General features: G+C 41.8%; 1 protein-coding gene across 8 annotated transcripts in view; it reads left to right on the forward strand.

Annotated features, from left to right (window-relative positions):
- SLC4A3 (solute carrier family 4 member 3) overlaps positions 1 to 13,164 on the forward strand; it is a 198,634-nt gene that overhangs the window by 153,710 nt on the left and 31,760 nt on the right. For 5 of the 8 annotated variants that reach the window (XM_033945912.1, XM_033945911.1, XM_033945915.1 and 2 more), the window contains 4 exons: positions 2,571 to 2,824; positions 2,963 to 3,132; positions 10,881 to 11,054; positions 11,890 to 12,217. In XM_033945912.1, coding sequence (XP_033801803.1) covers positions 2,571 to 2,824; positions 2,963 to 3,132; positions 10,881 to 11,054; positions 11,890 to 12,060 — 769 coding nt within the window. In that variant the 3' untranslated portion in view covers positions 12,061 to 12,217. Of the gene's footprint in view, positions 1 to 2,570; positions 2,825 to 2,962; positions 3,133 to 10,880; positions 11,055 to 11,889; positions 12,218 to 13,164 lie in introns of those variants that run through there. The other 3 variants (XM_033945918.1, XM_033945913.1, XM_033945916.1) reach the window with 1 other exon arrangement.

The following is a 13,164-nucleotide window of genomic DNA, read 5'->3' on the forward strand; positions in this document are numbered from 1 at the left end:
TGAAGTATAATTACAATTCAATCATGACAAAAGACACCTTACACCTCATGAATGTACATAACTGCAGATATTGTGCTGAGCATAACAAAACCAACCATCTCTTAGCTCAATACCAAAACTCCATGTAAACCTAATGTTTCAATTGAAAACAAGAGAAACGTACCTTTTAAGTGCTGAAACAGATGGCTGATCACAGGGTCAGCTTGGATTTAGCAGTCTCATAGCACTAAGACAACAACGCGAAACTTTTATCCTGATATTCATGAAAAATCTGGAGGAATTTATTGTGTTTGAATTCTAAAAATGGACTCTGTTCCAACCTCTGGCTCTTCACTGTTCAAAGCATGTATTCAAAATTGCTCCAGTTGCAACAAGCGTCTTCTGTCAGCTGGCAGAATTATTATGTGGATGAAACATTAGGTTTACATGGAGTTTAAATTAATGTTTTGTCTTAGGATCGATCGGCAGCAGCAGAATTGTGAAACAATCTTTGGAGAGAGAAGTTGGGTTTTCTGTCTCAACGTTATCATTTATTAATATTACACCGCAAAGAGCTTTTTTTTTACGCCAATGAGGTTATTATCCTGAACATCTGTGGAGTGGTCTGGGTTGGGTTCTGAGGCTTTTCCCTCCTCATAGTTTTTGTCTGAGCCTCTGTGGGTGCAAAGTGTTTGTTTAGTATCTGGTACTGTTATGTGAAAGAGTTATTTGTTACTACTGGTGGATTTTCACTACACTTGGGCCATTGAGGCTATACATTTAAAACTGAATAAAGACACTTAAAAAAAATCACATGAGTTAACAATCAAATAACCTGAATAATCCAAAGTACTTTTTGCTCTAGAAAGTAAAATTCAACCAGCCTTTTAAAACTTTAAGTGCAGCATCTAAGTTGGAAAAATGTCTTATTTGTCTGATATTACCTTGAGAAATAGCAGTAACATTGGCAGGGTGAGTTATAAGAAAAGAAACCATATTGGTCTGAAATTTTGAACATCTAGATGGTTTTAATAGTGTTAAATGTACATTTTTAATAAATTTACATTACACCTTCTAAAGCAGACATGTCAAATTCTGGCCCATGGTGTAATAAAATCTGGCCCGCCAAACAATTCCAAATTTTCACTTAAGCTGGCCTGCAGATAGGTGCAAGCGCCGCAGTTTGGTGACCCCCCCCCCCCCCAACATCTTGCTCATATAATTTAGAAAAAGAGCACAATGTAACAACGCTTTGTATTCTGGGGTTGATCTCGCAGTCGTAGTCTCGCGGAAAAAGTGTCAGTGCAGGTATCCGCGTGCCATGGGTCTTTGCTTTATGCTGTTCAGGACAACACAACAGAAAGCGACAGAAAACTTGTTCGGGCTGGGGCCTGTGTGGTTCAACCCGATGCTAATGATAAACTTAAACTCTTTAGATGGTGTGCATCTTTGGAAGCCGGGATTTGGGTCAAGGTTCTGGTCTGGCTTTGTGTCTAGTATGTGGATTACATCCCTTCGCTAATGAGAGGGTGAATGAGCACCCAGGGAAGCCCAGTCAAGAGCAAAGGATTATCTGCTCAAGCTCTTGCTAGTTGGAGACAATGATGTTGGGAAAGGAGAGATCCTGGAGATCCTTCAGGACGATGCATCAGAGTCTCCCTATGCTTATAGTAATGGTAAGAAAATTTAAGCAGGAAGGGGAAAGTGGCAATCCTAAAGGCTGGTAAGGTGAAGGTTATTTTTAGGGAATAAGTGATTCATCTTACAGAGATAGAACTCTGCCTGAGCACTGACAGTAGGGTTCAGATACAGCATAAATTATTTTTCTTTCTGTTCTCTGGTGTTTCTTTTCTAAATGCCAGTATTTGCTCCCGTCTGAGATTGGTTTTAATGTATTAGCCAACAAAGCGAGTTATCAGAAGAAAACCAGAGCCTGGGACCACATCATGATTTGAATAATGACCAGACAACAAAACGTAGAAAAAATAATTTTATTTTCTGTTTTGTGATTACAATATGTCAGATTTGAAATGTGTATCCTGCCAGAGCTGGTGTTAGACAGCAGGCGTGAACTAGGACCTAAAAGAGAGAGGAAAAGTCTTTTTTAGTTATTTTGTTTACATCACAGAGCCGGCATGGGGTTGGAGAGGTTGTAACCCTAGACTTCTACTAAGACTAAGGGGTCCTCTTATTAAGGTGCTCAGTTAGCATACCTTAATAAAAGGACCCCTAAGTATCTTAATTAAAAATTTGGCTCACAACTTAGCCTATGTTTTAGATTTCGGTTCCTTATGTGATTGAGTTTGACACCTCTGTTCTAAAGGAACATTCATAGAACTGAAGCTGATATGTTTTTAAAAAGTTTAATCAAAAATGCCATCTTTAATTCTCTCTATTAAATTATGTATTTAAAATATTTATTTGTGGAAACTATTTTCTGGGTACATTTGAATCATTTGGAGAAGCTTCCACAACATACTTGGCCCTGCCACATGGCAGGAAAGTTCTCAGCATAGAGAAATGTGAAAGCAAAATTTGTTTCTCCACACTCTATACTTTTGATCTTGAGTGTTTGTCTCCTCTCTGCTTAGGCTGATTGTAAGTAAGAAAGAGAGGAAGCTGGTTAAAGGCTCTGGCTTTCATCTGGATCTTCTTCTGATCGGCGCTCTGGGTGGAATCTGTTCTCTCTTTGGGCTGCCTTGGTTAACAGCCACCACTGTCCGTTCGGTCACACATGTGAATGCTTTGACCGTCATGAACAAGGCCATTGCCCCAGGAGAGAAGCCAAAGATTGAGGAAGTGAAAGAACAAAGACTCACTGGAGTTTTCACTTCCGTTCTTGTAGGTAAGACCTTGCTCCTGGGCTTTTGATGCAAAACTCTTTGGCTTGTGTTTTCAGAAGTGGTGAATGTGAACCCTATTTTCCTGCACTATTCCTTATATCACATGACTAATTCCTTTAGTGTATTGTATTTATTGATAGGGTTGTCAATCGTGATGGGGAGTGTGCTGCGTCGGATTCCTCTCGCTGTCCTCTTTGGCATTTTCCTGTACATGGGCATAACATCACTCAGTGGAATCCAGATCTGTGAAAGGATGCTTTTGATCTTCATGCCTTCCAAACACCATCCGGACCATATCTACGTGCTGAAAGTAAGTGAAGCAGAATGAGCAGCAGCTGCGGAAATCTGAGAAGCCACATACGATAAGTTATTGAAGGCTGATATGTTGAGCTATTACCTAGTTAATATCTTATGGAAGCCTGCACTGGGTGAGAACTGTATCCGAAAGGACTTCTAACAAGAGCCATCCCTGAAATGAGTATAAACTAGGGCACCCCAGCCCCTTCACCTAATGAGCGTGAACTTGTACTTTTACCCCAATTCCATGCTTTTTTATATTAATTGCAGATCCCTTAATAATAAAGTTGACATCATCAGGGAGCTTCTGGAGGAGCAACAGTCAGATTTCATGATTTTTTAGAGAGACCTGGTTGGGCTCCCCTCTGACCCTAGAATTAGGGAGCTTGGCCCAAATGGTTTTAAGGAGGAGGGGTAGCAGTATGTTATAGAAGTATTTTTTAAAAATTGGTATTAAGTGATCCTAAAACTATTTTAATACTGAAATGCTGGCATTTGAAATTCGCAATGATTCTCATTTGGATACTTTATTAAAATAGGTTGATATATTGTCCTCCATGAAAGTGGAATGAAATTAAGACCATTGTAAACAATTCTATTGCTTATAATTCCCTTAGGTCCAACCATGTTTTATTATTAGGTGATTTGAATTTGCATTTAGATGATCATACTAATCTAATCTAATCTAATTTAATCCTTAGGTTTGTATACCGCATCATCTCCACGTTCGTAGAGCTCGACGCGGTTTACAGTATTTATTTATTTGGATTTTTATCCCGTCCTCCCAGTAGCTCAGAACGGTCTACAAATGAACATACACAGTGGGGAGTAACTAGACATATAAGTGGTACAACAGGTTTAGTGATTGGATTTATAGATTTTGGAGAGAATTAAATACAGGGAGAGTATAGCAGAAAGAGAGAAGGGGGAAATACAGTAGTTTAGTTTAAGGAAAGTTATATGCGTTTAGGTACAATTTGTTAGTGGAGAGAGTAAGAGAGGGTTATACTGGAGTTCGGGAAGGTGATAGGAGAGTGGAGGGGTGGGGCATAAGGGGGGGAGAAGACAGAGGAGATCTTTAGTTGAAGAGGAGGGTCTTTACCGATTTACGGAATGTTAATAATGAGTTCTGTTGTCTAAGTTGGGGGGGAGTTGGTTCCAGAGGTGTGGAATGAAGTGGCTGTAGGATCGTTTGTGGGCAGTTTCTGTGAGCAGGGATCTTCCGGGGGGGGGGGTGCATAGGCGCATCTCTGACTTAGAGCGGAGGGTACGAGTGGGGTTGTAGATGGGAAGCTTGGATTTTATGTAGGAGGGGGTGGTGGAATAGATTCTCTTGTGGGCAATTGCCAGGGCTTTGAAAGTACAGCGTTGGCTAATTGGGAGCCAGTGTTCAGCATGGAGTGCCGGGGAGATGGAATCGTGGTAGTTGAGGTTGTGTAGGAGGCGGATGGCTGCATTTTGGACCCGTTGGAGGCGTTTGATATTATTTTTGGTTAGTCCATTAAATAGGGAGTTACAATATAATCCATTCTGGAGAGGACATATGCGTATAGGAGTTGGGCGAGGTCTGGTGTGGAGATGTAGGGTTTGATCCTTTTCAGTTGGCGAAGGTAGTAGAAGGAGGTGGAGACTACTTGGGATATGTGGTTAGATAGGGATAGGTGTCCATCTAGGGTTACTCCCAGGCTGCGAACTTGATCTGCTGCCGTTAGTAGAGTGGAATCCCATGTTAGTGTAGGTCGTAGGTATTTGGTGTTTTTGTTTCTGATCCATAGGAGTTCGGTTTTGGAGGCGTTAAGTTGAAGCTTGTTGTTTGACATCCAAGTTTTCATGTCAGTGAGGCAGAGTTCGAGGTTAGCAATTTGGGATGGCCGGTTTTCGCCTAAGGGGAGGAGCAGCTGGATGTCATCTGCATAAGAGTGGATTTTGATTTTATATTTTTGCGCTATATCGATGACGGGTTTGATGTAGAGGTTGAATAGGAGGGGGGATAGAAGGGCGCCTTGAGGAACACCATATTTGATAGGCTTAGGGTTAGATTTATGTGTCCCTAGTAGGACAGTTTGGGTCCTTTGGTGAAGGAAGGAGGTGATCCATTGGAGGGCTGTGTCTTTGATTCCGAGGTCGTGGAGTCTAGATATGAGTAGGTGGTATCAACTGTGTCGAAGGCAGCGCTAAGGTCAAGTAGGACTAGTAGGGCGTCATTGCCTTTGTCGAGTATTGACCAGCTGTCGTCGATGATATCAAGGAGTACTGATTCTGTGCTGTGGCCTTTACGGATTGGGCTGGGGATAGGGCAGCTTGTTCTTTAATGAAAGGGTGTAGGCGGTGGAGCACAATTCGTTCAAGGAGTTTGGAGACAATTGGGAGGTTGGAGACTGGGCGATAGTTGCCAGGTTCATTAGGATCAGGGGAGGGTTTTTTGAGAGTGGGCTTGATAATAGCTGATTTCCAGCTGAGGGGGACAGTTCCAGTAGTTAGAGAGGTGTTAATGATGGGGAGGATGGATTCTGCCATGGCGTCTCCGGCAGACAGCAGGAGGCTGGACGGGCAGGGGTCGAGGATGGTGTTGGAGGGTTTGAGTTCTCTCAGGGTTTCGAGGACCTCCGCATGAGTAGCTAAATGAAATTGGGAGAGAGTGGCGGAAGGGGGGGTATATGGAATTGGTTGGAGCTGAGTAGGAGTGGGTTTGGTGTTGAGGTCGAGGTTAGCTCGGATGTTTTGTACTTTGGACTGGAAGAAGTCCGAGAGAGTTTCGCTATCGAGTTCTGTTTGGTTGATTTGATTATTCCTTTGGGCGTTGGTGAAGAGATGGTTGGTGAGGGTGAACAGTTGTTTAGATCTAGAAGGGGCTTGTTGTAGGAGACGAGAGTAGTAGGTCTTTTTTGCTTCTAGAATGGCAGCTTTGTATGTGGTGGATATGCTTTTCCAGTGGGCTTTGGTTTCATTGTCCGGATGTTTGGCCCAGATCCTTTCTGCTTTTCTCAGGGATCGTTTTATGGATCGGAGGTCATTAGTGTACCATGGAGCAGGTGCTTTGTTGGTGATTATTTGGGTTGTTTTTGTCTGGACCAGGTTATTATAGAGGGATTGGATGTTAGAGTGCCATGTGGCGGCTGCCAGGTCAATTGATAGGGGATGTTGGGTACAAGATTCGTTTAGGGTGCGAATACCTGCGGCCATATCTTGAGGGTTGACCGAATTAGGGAGTTGACGTAGGGTGGGGGGGTGGGATCTTTACATGGGGTTAGGGCAGTATCGAGTGGGAGTTCGAATTCAATGAGGTGGTGGTCTGACCATGGGACAGGTGTGGAAGTGTAAGTTTGCTGGGGCTCTGTCGTTGGGTCTTTGAGGGTGAAAAGCAAGTCTAAGATGTTGCCTGCTGAGTGCGTGGGGGTGGTTATAGTTTGGTGGAATCGTAGGTCGGAGAGGGAGGAGAGGAAGTTGTCAATTTGTCCTGAGGTGTTGGGGTAGTCTGGGAAATTGAAATCTCCTAGGATTGTCATGTGTTTGTGTGAGATGGTTAGTTCAGTGATGAATTCGAGGAGGGTTTCTAGGGTATCTGCTGGGGAGTTGGGGGTTCTGTAGAGGAGTATGAGGGCAGTTTTTTGTTTGTGGCCTAAGGTGAACGCAATAGCTTCTAGGGAGGGAATATTGATGGAGTTTATTAGTTTTGGTGTGGCGGAGGTTTTGATAATGGAAGTCACTCCACCTCCTTTTCCAGAGGTACGTGAGCAGGTTAGAGCCTGGTAGCCTGGAGGACATAGTTCGCCTAGCGTTATCCCCTCGTTGTCTTGGAGCCAGGTTTCGGTGATCATGAGGGCGTCCCAAGTCTTGTCGCAGATGAGGTCATGTAGGAGGAAGGATTTATTGTTGACTGATCTTGCATTGATGAGTGCCAATTTGAGTGTGTTGTGAGAGGGGGTTTGTGGAGAGGGAAGAATGGGGATGAGGTTGGCAGGGTTTCTGGAACGGCTTTTTTTAGGTTGGGGGGAGATATAACCGTATCTGCCTTGGCCTGTAATAATGGGGATGGTGAAGTATAGTGTTGTAAGGAGTGTAGTGGGAGTGGTGGGAGTGGGAATGGGCGGGAGGGTGGTTTGTAAAGTGGTGGGAGGAGGGGCGGGGAGGGTGGTGGCTTGGATAGTTGGAGGCATGGCAAGAAGGGGGTTTGGGGCGTTAGGTCGGAGGGATTCAGGGGAAACTCACTATCAGGGGAAACTCGGTTGGTCCTATTATTGAGTTAAAGTTTGGTGGGGGTCAATTTTTATAAAATTAGATCAGGAGCTTGGAGCTGAAGTGTTATTATTGGGGCAGCTGGAGGCGCAAGTAGAGAAAGAGAAAGCTAGGAGACAGAAAAGGAAGGAGCCAGAGAGCAACCAGTTAAGTTAAAGAGGATTGAGTAAATTACTGTTGCTAGTTATAGAAGTTGTGTAGGTTGTGTATGCTGTTATGTTAGTTAGAGAGCATGTAGCTTGTGTGAGGGATAACAAGTGGTCTTTAAACAAACAATAAAGGTCTGCTTTCCTGTGTCGGGAGGGGGGCGGAGCAAGGCTCCCACGCTCCTCTCTCGATGCAGGGGGCTGAAAAAGAGGACAGGCACCTCCGATGGAGTTTTCTTTTTAAAAGGTCTGCTTTCCTGTGTCGGGAGGGGGGCGGAGCAGGGCTCCCACGCTCCTCTCTCGATGCAGGGGGCTGAAGAAGAGGACAGGCACCTCCGAAATAGGAGGAGAAATAGGAAGGAACTTCAACACAGGGTTAGAGGTAGAAGTGTGAAGAAAATTTAGAGGACTTGGGATGCCAAGATATAAGAGTTTCCTTGATTCCTAAGTTGGAGGGAGACTTACATTTTTTGAGAAAAGCCAGGTTTTCAGATGTTTGCAGAAAACTTGGAGAGAGCTCAAGTTCCGAAGAGGGGAAGTAAGGTTGTTCCAGAGCTCAGTGATTTTGAAGTGGAAGGAGGTCCCTAGCTTTCCTGTGTGGGAAATGCCTTTTAGCGAGGGGAAGGATAGTTTTAATTTGTGGGAGGATCTGGTGGTATTAGGGTTTGAGGAATTCCAAGAAAGAGGGATAAAGGGAGGGAGGATACCATATAGGATTTTGAAAGTTAAACAGGTGCATTTATAGTGGACCCTGGCGATTATCAGAAGCCAGTGGAGCTTGACCAGGAGCGGGGAGATATGGTCAAATTTACTTTTAGCGAAGATAAGCTTGGCCGCGGCATTCTGAATCCGTTGGAGTCTGTGGAGGTTTTTCTTAGTTAGGCTTAAGTAGATAGAGTTGCAATAGTCCAATCTGGAGAGGATGATGGATTGGACAAGGAGGGTAAAATGTTTTTGATGGAAGCATGATCTAACTTTCCTCAGCATGTGAAGGCTGAAAAAGCATTTTTTTACCAAGGATTGGAGGTGGTCATTGAAGGACAATGTGGAATCAACGATGATGCCCAAGACATTGCTCGAGAACTCAAGCTGCAGAGAGGAGCCAGAGGGTAGTAGGATGGAGGTGGGTAGGTGATCTAGTTTTGGACCGAGCCAAAGAAGTCTTGTTTTGGACTCATTCAATTTCAATACTGATTCAAAATCTGAAGATTTTTGTTTTGGTTTTTTTTAATTCATTTGGCCTTTCTCACCCTGTAGTGTTAGAACACATTGTAGAGGTCACTAGTTGATTTAATTTCCTATACGAATCATATGTCGGGCAATGTCCCTTTATCATCTGAGAGCTGGGAGAGAGTATTATGGTCTAATCACTACTTATTGAAGTTTATTATAAATTGGAAAGAACAAGGCTTTATTATTAAATCAGTACAAAAATTAGCTAGGTGGTCTAGGGGAAAATTGATCAATTGCTGTTTTGGAAAAAAAAAGTAGCCGACTGCTTAGATAATGAGGTTACTAATGCAGAGTTTATTAGAAATTGGAATCACTGTAGTGGTTCTATCTTGGATGATATTGCCCCTATAAAGAAGAAAACTAGAATCAGCAGAAAAGCTGATCATTGGTAATCAGAAGAGCTGTTATGACTTAAATGGGAGTTAAGAAAATGAGAGAGAGAGAGTGGTTAAAAATAAAAAATGCGGATATTAGATTGCAATGGAGAGCACTCATGGGTTCAGGCCATATAGATAATAAGATGAGAAGTTATTTAACCATCTTACTAAGGTTGATGACATTCTTATGGATTCTGAAATAGTTATTCCCTCGGTTGAAGAATTAGCTTTAGGATAAGGTAAGAAAATTGAGAACAGTATCATTACCTTGTTCCATAGTAATACCTTTTTTTACTAATTTATTGGACAACATGATTCCAGTGTGTAGGATTTGGGATAAGTTTCAGCTAGCTACTCAACAGGAGCTCAGAGAATTATTTTTAGAATTTGCAAAGTCATCTTGTACATTAGATAACAAAAACATAAGAATTGTCCATCGTGCCCAGCAGTCTGCTCCCGCAGCAGCCCTTTGGTCAAAGACCAGCACCCTAACTGAGACTAGCCCTACCTGCGTATGTTCTGGTTCAGCAGGAATTTGTCTGATTTTGTATTGAATCCCTGGAGGGTGTTCTCCCCTATGACAGACTCCAGAAGAGCGTTCCAGTTTACCCTGGTTATTTAATTCGCAACTGTCCTACATTTTTTGTGGATATGATAACTGACTGGTTTAATTGAGGAGCTCCAATTGGGAAAATTTGATGCTTCCAGAAGAAGTATTATACTTACACCTTTGCGAATTATAGATCAGTAACATCTATCCCATTAATGACAAAAATAGCGGAAGAATGGGTTACGACTAAAATGACTGATTTTATTGAACAGTTTGATTTGTTTCACCTGACTCAATCTAGCATTCAGTCTGGTTTTAGCACAGAAACTCTACTTTGTTCTCTTGTAGCTAGAGCAAAGTCCATACTTAGTCAAGGTCAGAGTACTGTTTTAATTCACTTTGACTTGTCAAGCCCTTTTGACCTTATTGACCATCAGTAGAATGGGGAATTGCAAGTCCTGAATTGGATTAGTGCTTTTTTGTCACACTGTTCCTACAAAGTCAAAATGAAAGGTTTGTTTTCAGAAAATTGAAATTTGGACTGTGGCATCCCTCAGGAGTCCCCTATGTCAGTGGTTCCCAACCCTGTCTTGGAGGACCACCAGGCCAGTCGGGTTTTCAGGATAGCCCTAATGAATATGCATGAGAGAGATCAACATATAATGAAGGTGCCAGGCATGCAAATCTGCTCAATGCATATTCATTAGGGCTACCCTGAAAACCCGACTGGCCTAGTGGTCCTCCAGGACAGGGTTGGGAACCACTGCCCTATATCACCTCTGTTATTTAATGCAATGATGCAATCATTAGTATAAGTGTTGGATGACATCAGTTTACTTGTGCCCTTGGTGAATGATGATTTCAAAGATTTAAGTATCTTAAAGTTATTTCTTGATCGTGTGGAAGCTTGAGTAGCTGCACATAAATTAAAGATCAATACAGATGAGACCAAATTTATTTGGTTGGGCCCACAAGAGAATGTTAGAAATAATCTGCTATCAAGTTTAGAAAACAGAAGTTATCATTTTGATATGCAGGCAAGAGTCTTGGGAGTGCAGTTGGATAGTACCTGAAAGTAACTCTTATTGAGGTACTACTGAAGATAGTGTGAACTAAATCCCAAATCTCTGCTCTATTGCAAACTGCGACATTTTGTTATTCTAGTATTTCCACAATATCACGGAAAGAAACATTAAAAAAGTTTTTTTTTTTTCTTTAGGTGAAGACATGGAGAATGAACCTGTTCACCTGTATCCAGTTGGCCTGTATCATGATCCTCTGGGTAGTGAAGTCCACAGTGGCATCGCTGGCTTTTCCTTTTCTTCTGATTCTGACTGTCCCCCTAAGGCGATTTCTACTGCCACGCTTATTCCAGGAGAGAGAACTGAAAGCAGTAAGTCAAGTCTTCCAGACAAAGAAAGTTGTTCATACATAGAGAAGCAGAGCTATAAGTATATGGTGATCAATGCTGAAAAGGAAGCAACCATTTGCTTTTTCAAAACGTTTGAAGCTGGGGGTTAAGAACTGAGTTCTTTAAGGCTCTATGTACTAACTCTAAGGACGCACAAAATATGCAATTCTAGCAGGATTGGATTAATACTATATCGGCCCCTACCAAAGACCCCAATTTATTTCTTTTTTCAACCCCATAGTCACATATGCTCTTTCCTGCCCTTTCTCCCCTCCCTTCAGAATATAGCTGTTCGATTGATTTTTGGTTTAAAAAAGAACGACCATATTAGTCCATATTATCGTTTACTTCATTGGCTGCCTTTGGAGGGAAGAGTATTATTCAAATTTTCCTGTGTCTGCTTTAAACTGATATCGGGATTGTCTCCAGCTTACCTTTTTCCTCATTTTGTGTTGCATAGACCATCAAGAGAAACTAGAAACTTCTACTTATTTGCTTATCCAAAAATTAATGGTCTTAGATAAGACCCTAGCATTTCAAGCTGGTAGGCAACAATCTTAGTTAGGTAAATGTATTCAGCAAGCTATGTTATCCTATTGCTGTTTTTGGAAATTAATTAAGACCACTTTGTTCGATAAGGTTTATTACTTAGTGAGTTTTATTATTGAAATTCTATTTTACAAATATTTGTATTTTTTACTGTATTATTGTATTTCACTGATTGTCCAGCTCTTTTTAGTGTAAATCGCCTAGAACTTTTGGTTATGGCGGTATAAAAGAATAAAGTTATTATTGTTATTATTTCCACGCCATCCAGGTGGCCACCCTTCAGTTCTCCAGAAGCACCACATGGAAAACCATGGACCTAATTCCAGCAGGGACTGGGCACATCCATGCTTTGGTGGTTACAGCAGTCATTGCCTTTGGTACAAAAGCAGTATGCTGTTCTAATAATGTGCTTTCTATACATTACGTACTAAATAGTTAGCTAAACCAGCCCAGCACCGAAAAGGAAGACTTGCTATTCTTGATTTCCAACAGTTTATAACAAATAACTTACTGCAGCAACTGAAACAAGAGTTCTGCCTAAGCAGAATGCCTTTATATCTGGAGGATGCTGAGCTAACTGACTGTCAGATTGAAGAGAAGGATGTTAAATTTCGTAATGGATGTTGAACTTCAGGTAGAGATGCTTGTTGAATGTCTTTTTTATTATGGATGCTGAATAATTTTCAAATGTAAGTTACCTTGAATTCGTTTTGGATTTAGGGCGACTCAGAAATTCCAGATTAGATTAGATTAGAATTTGGAGATAAAAGGATGCATCTTCCAGGGTGGAGAAAGAGAGACTGTGGACTGTTCGCTCCTAAGCCCAAGATAAGGAATTCTACCCTACATGAATGGTTGAAAAGATATAGAACACTGGAGGGTTGTTTGGTCAGAGTTTATATTTTGCCTGAACCTGGCAGGTTTCACAGTGCCTGAAGAAAATAGGTCACAAGCATCATTTTGACTAAGAGAACAGAAAGTACAAGCTCTGGCAAGAGGTTTACTACTTGGTGTTTGGTTTTTTTTTACATGCTACAACAAAAAAATACAAAACAAAACTGATCATAGACACACAACTGTGAGGAAAACACTCCCAACCTGGTATCTGAAGATACCACTTTTATTGCTTATAGAAAGAATCAAATAGAAACATAGAAAAATGAAGAAAGATAAATATGGCCAATCAAGTTTGCCTAGCCATGCCATCTACTATCTCTTCCTCTCCCTTAGAGATCCAAAGTACTTCTCCCAAGCTTTCTTGAATTCAGATACATGTTTTGTCTGCACCACCTCCACCGGGGAAGCTGTTCCAAGCATTCATCATCCTTTCTAAGAAAAAGTATTTTTTGAGATTACTTCTTAGTCTATTCTCTTTCACCTTCATCCTATGCCCTCTCTTACAGAGCTTCTTTTCAACTGAAAGAGACTTGCATCAGACACATTTATGCCATGTGGGTATTGAAAGATCTCTATCATATCGCCCCTCTCCCACCTTTCCTCCAAAATATACATATTGAGATCTTTAAGTCTGTCTCCATAAGCC

The sequence above is a fragment of the Geotrypetes seraphini genome, chromosome 5, assembly GCF_902459505.1.
Source record: "Geotrypetes seraphini chromosome 5, aGeoSer1.1, whole genome shotgun sequence".
Lineage (NCBI taxonomy): Eukaryota > Metazoa > Chordata > Amphibia > Gymnophiona > Dermophiidae > Geotrypetes > Geotrypetes seraphini.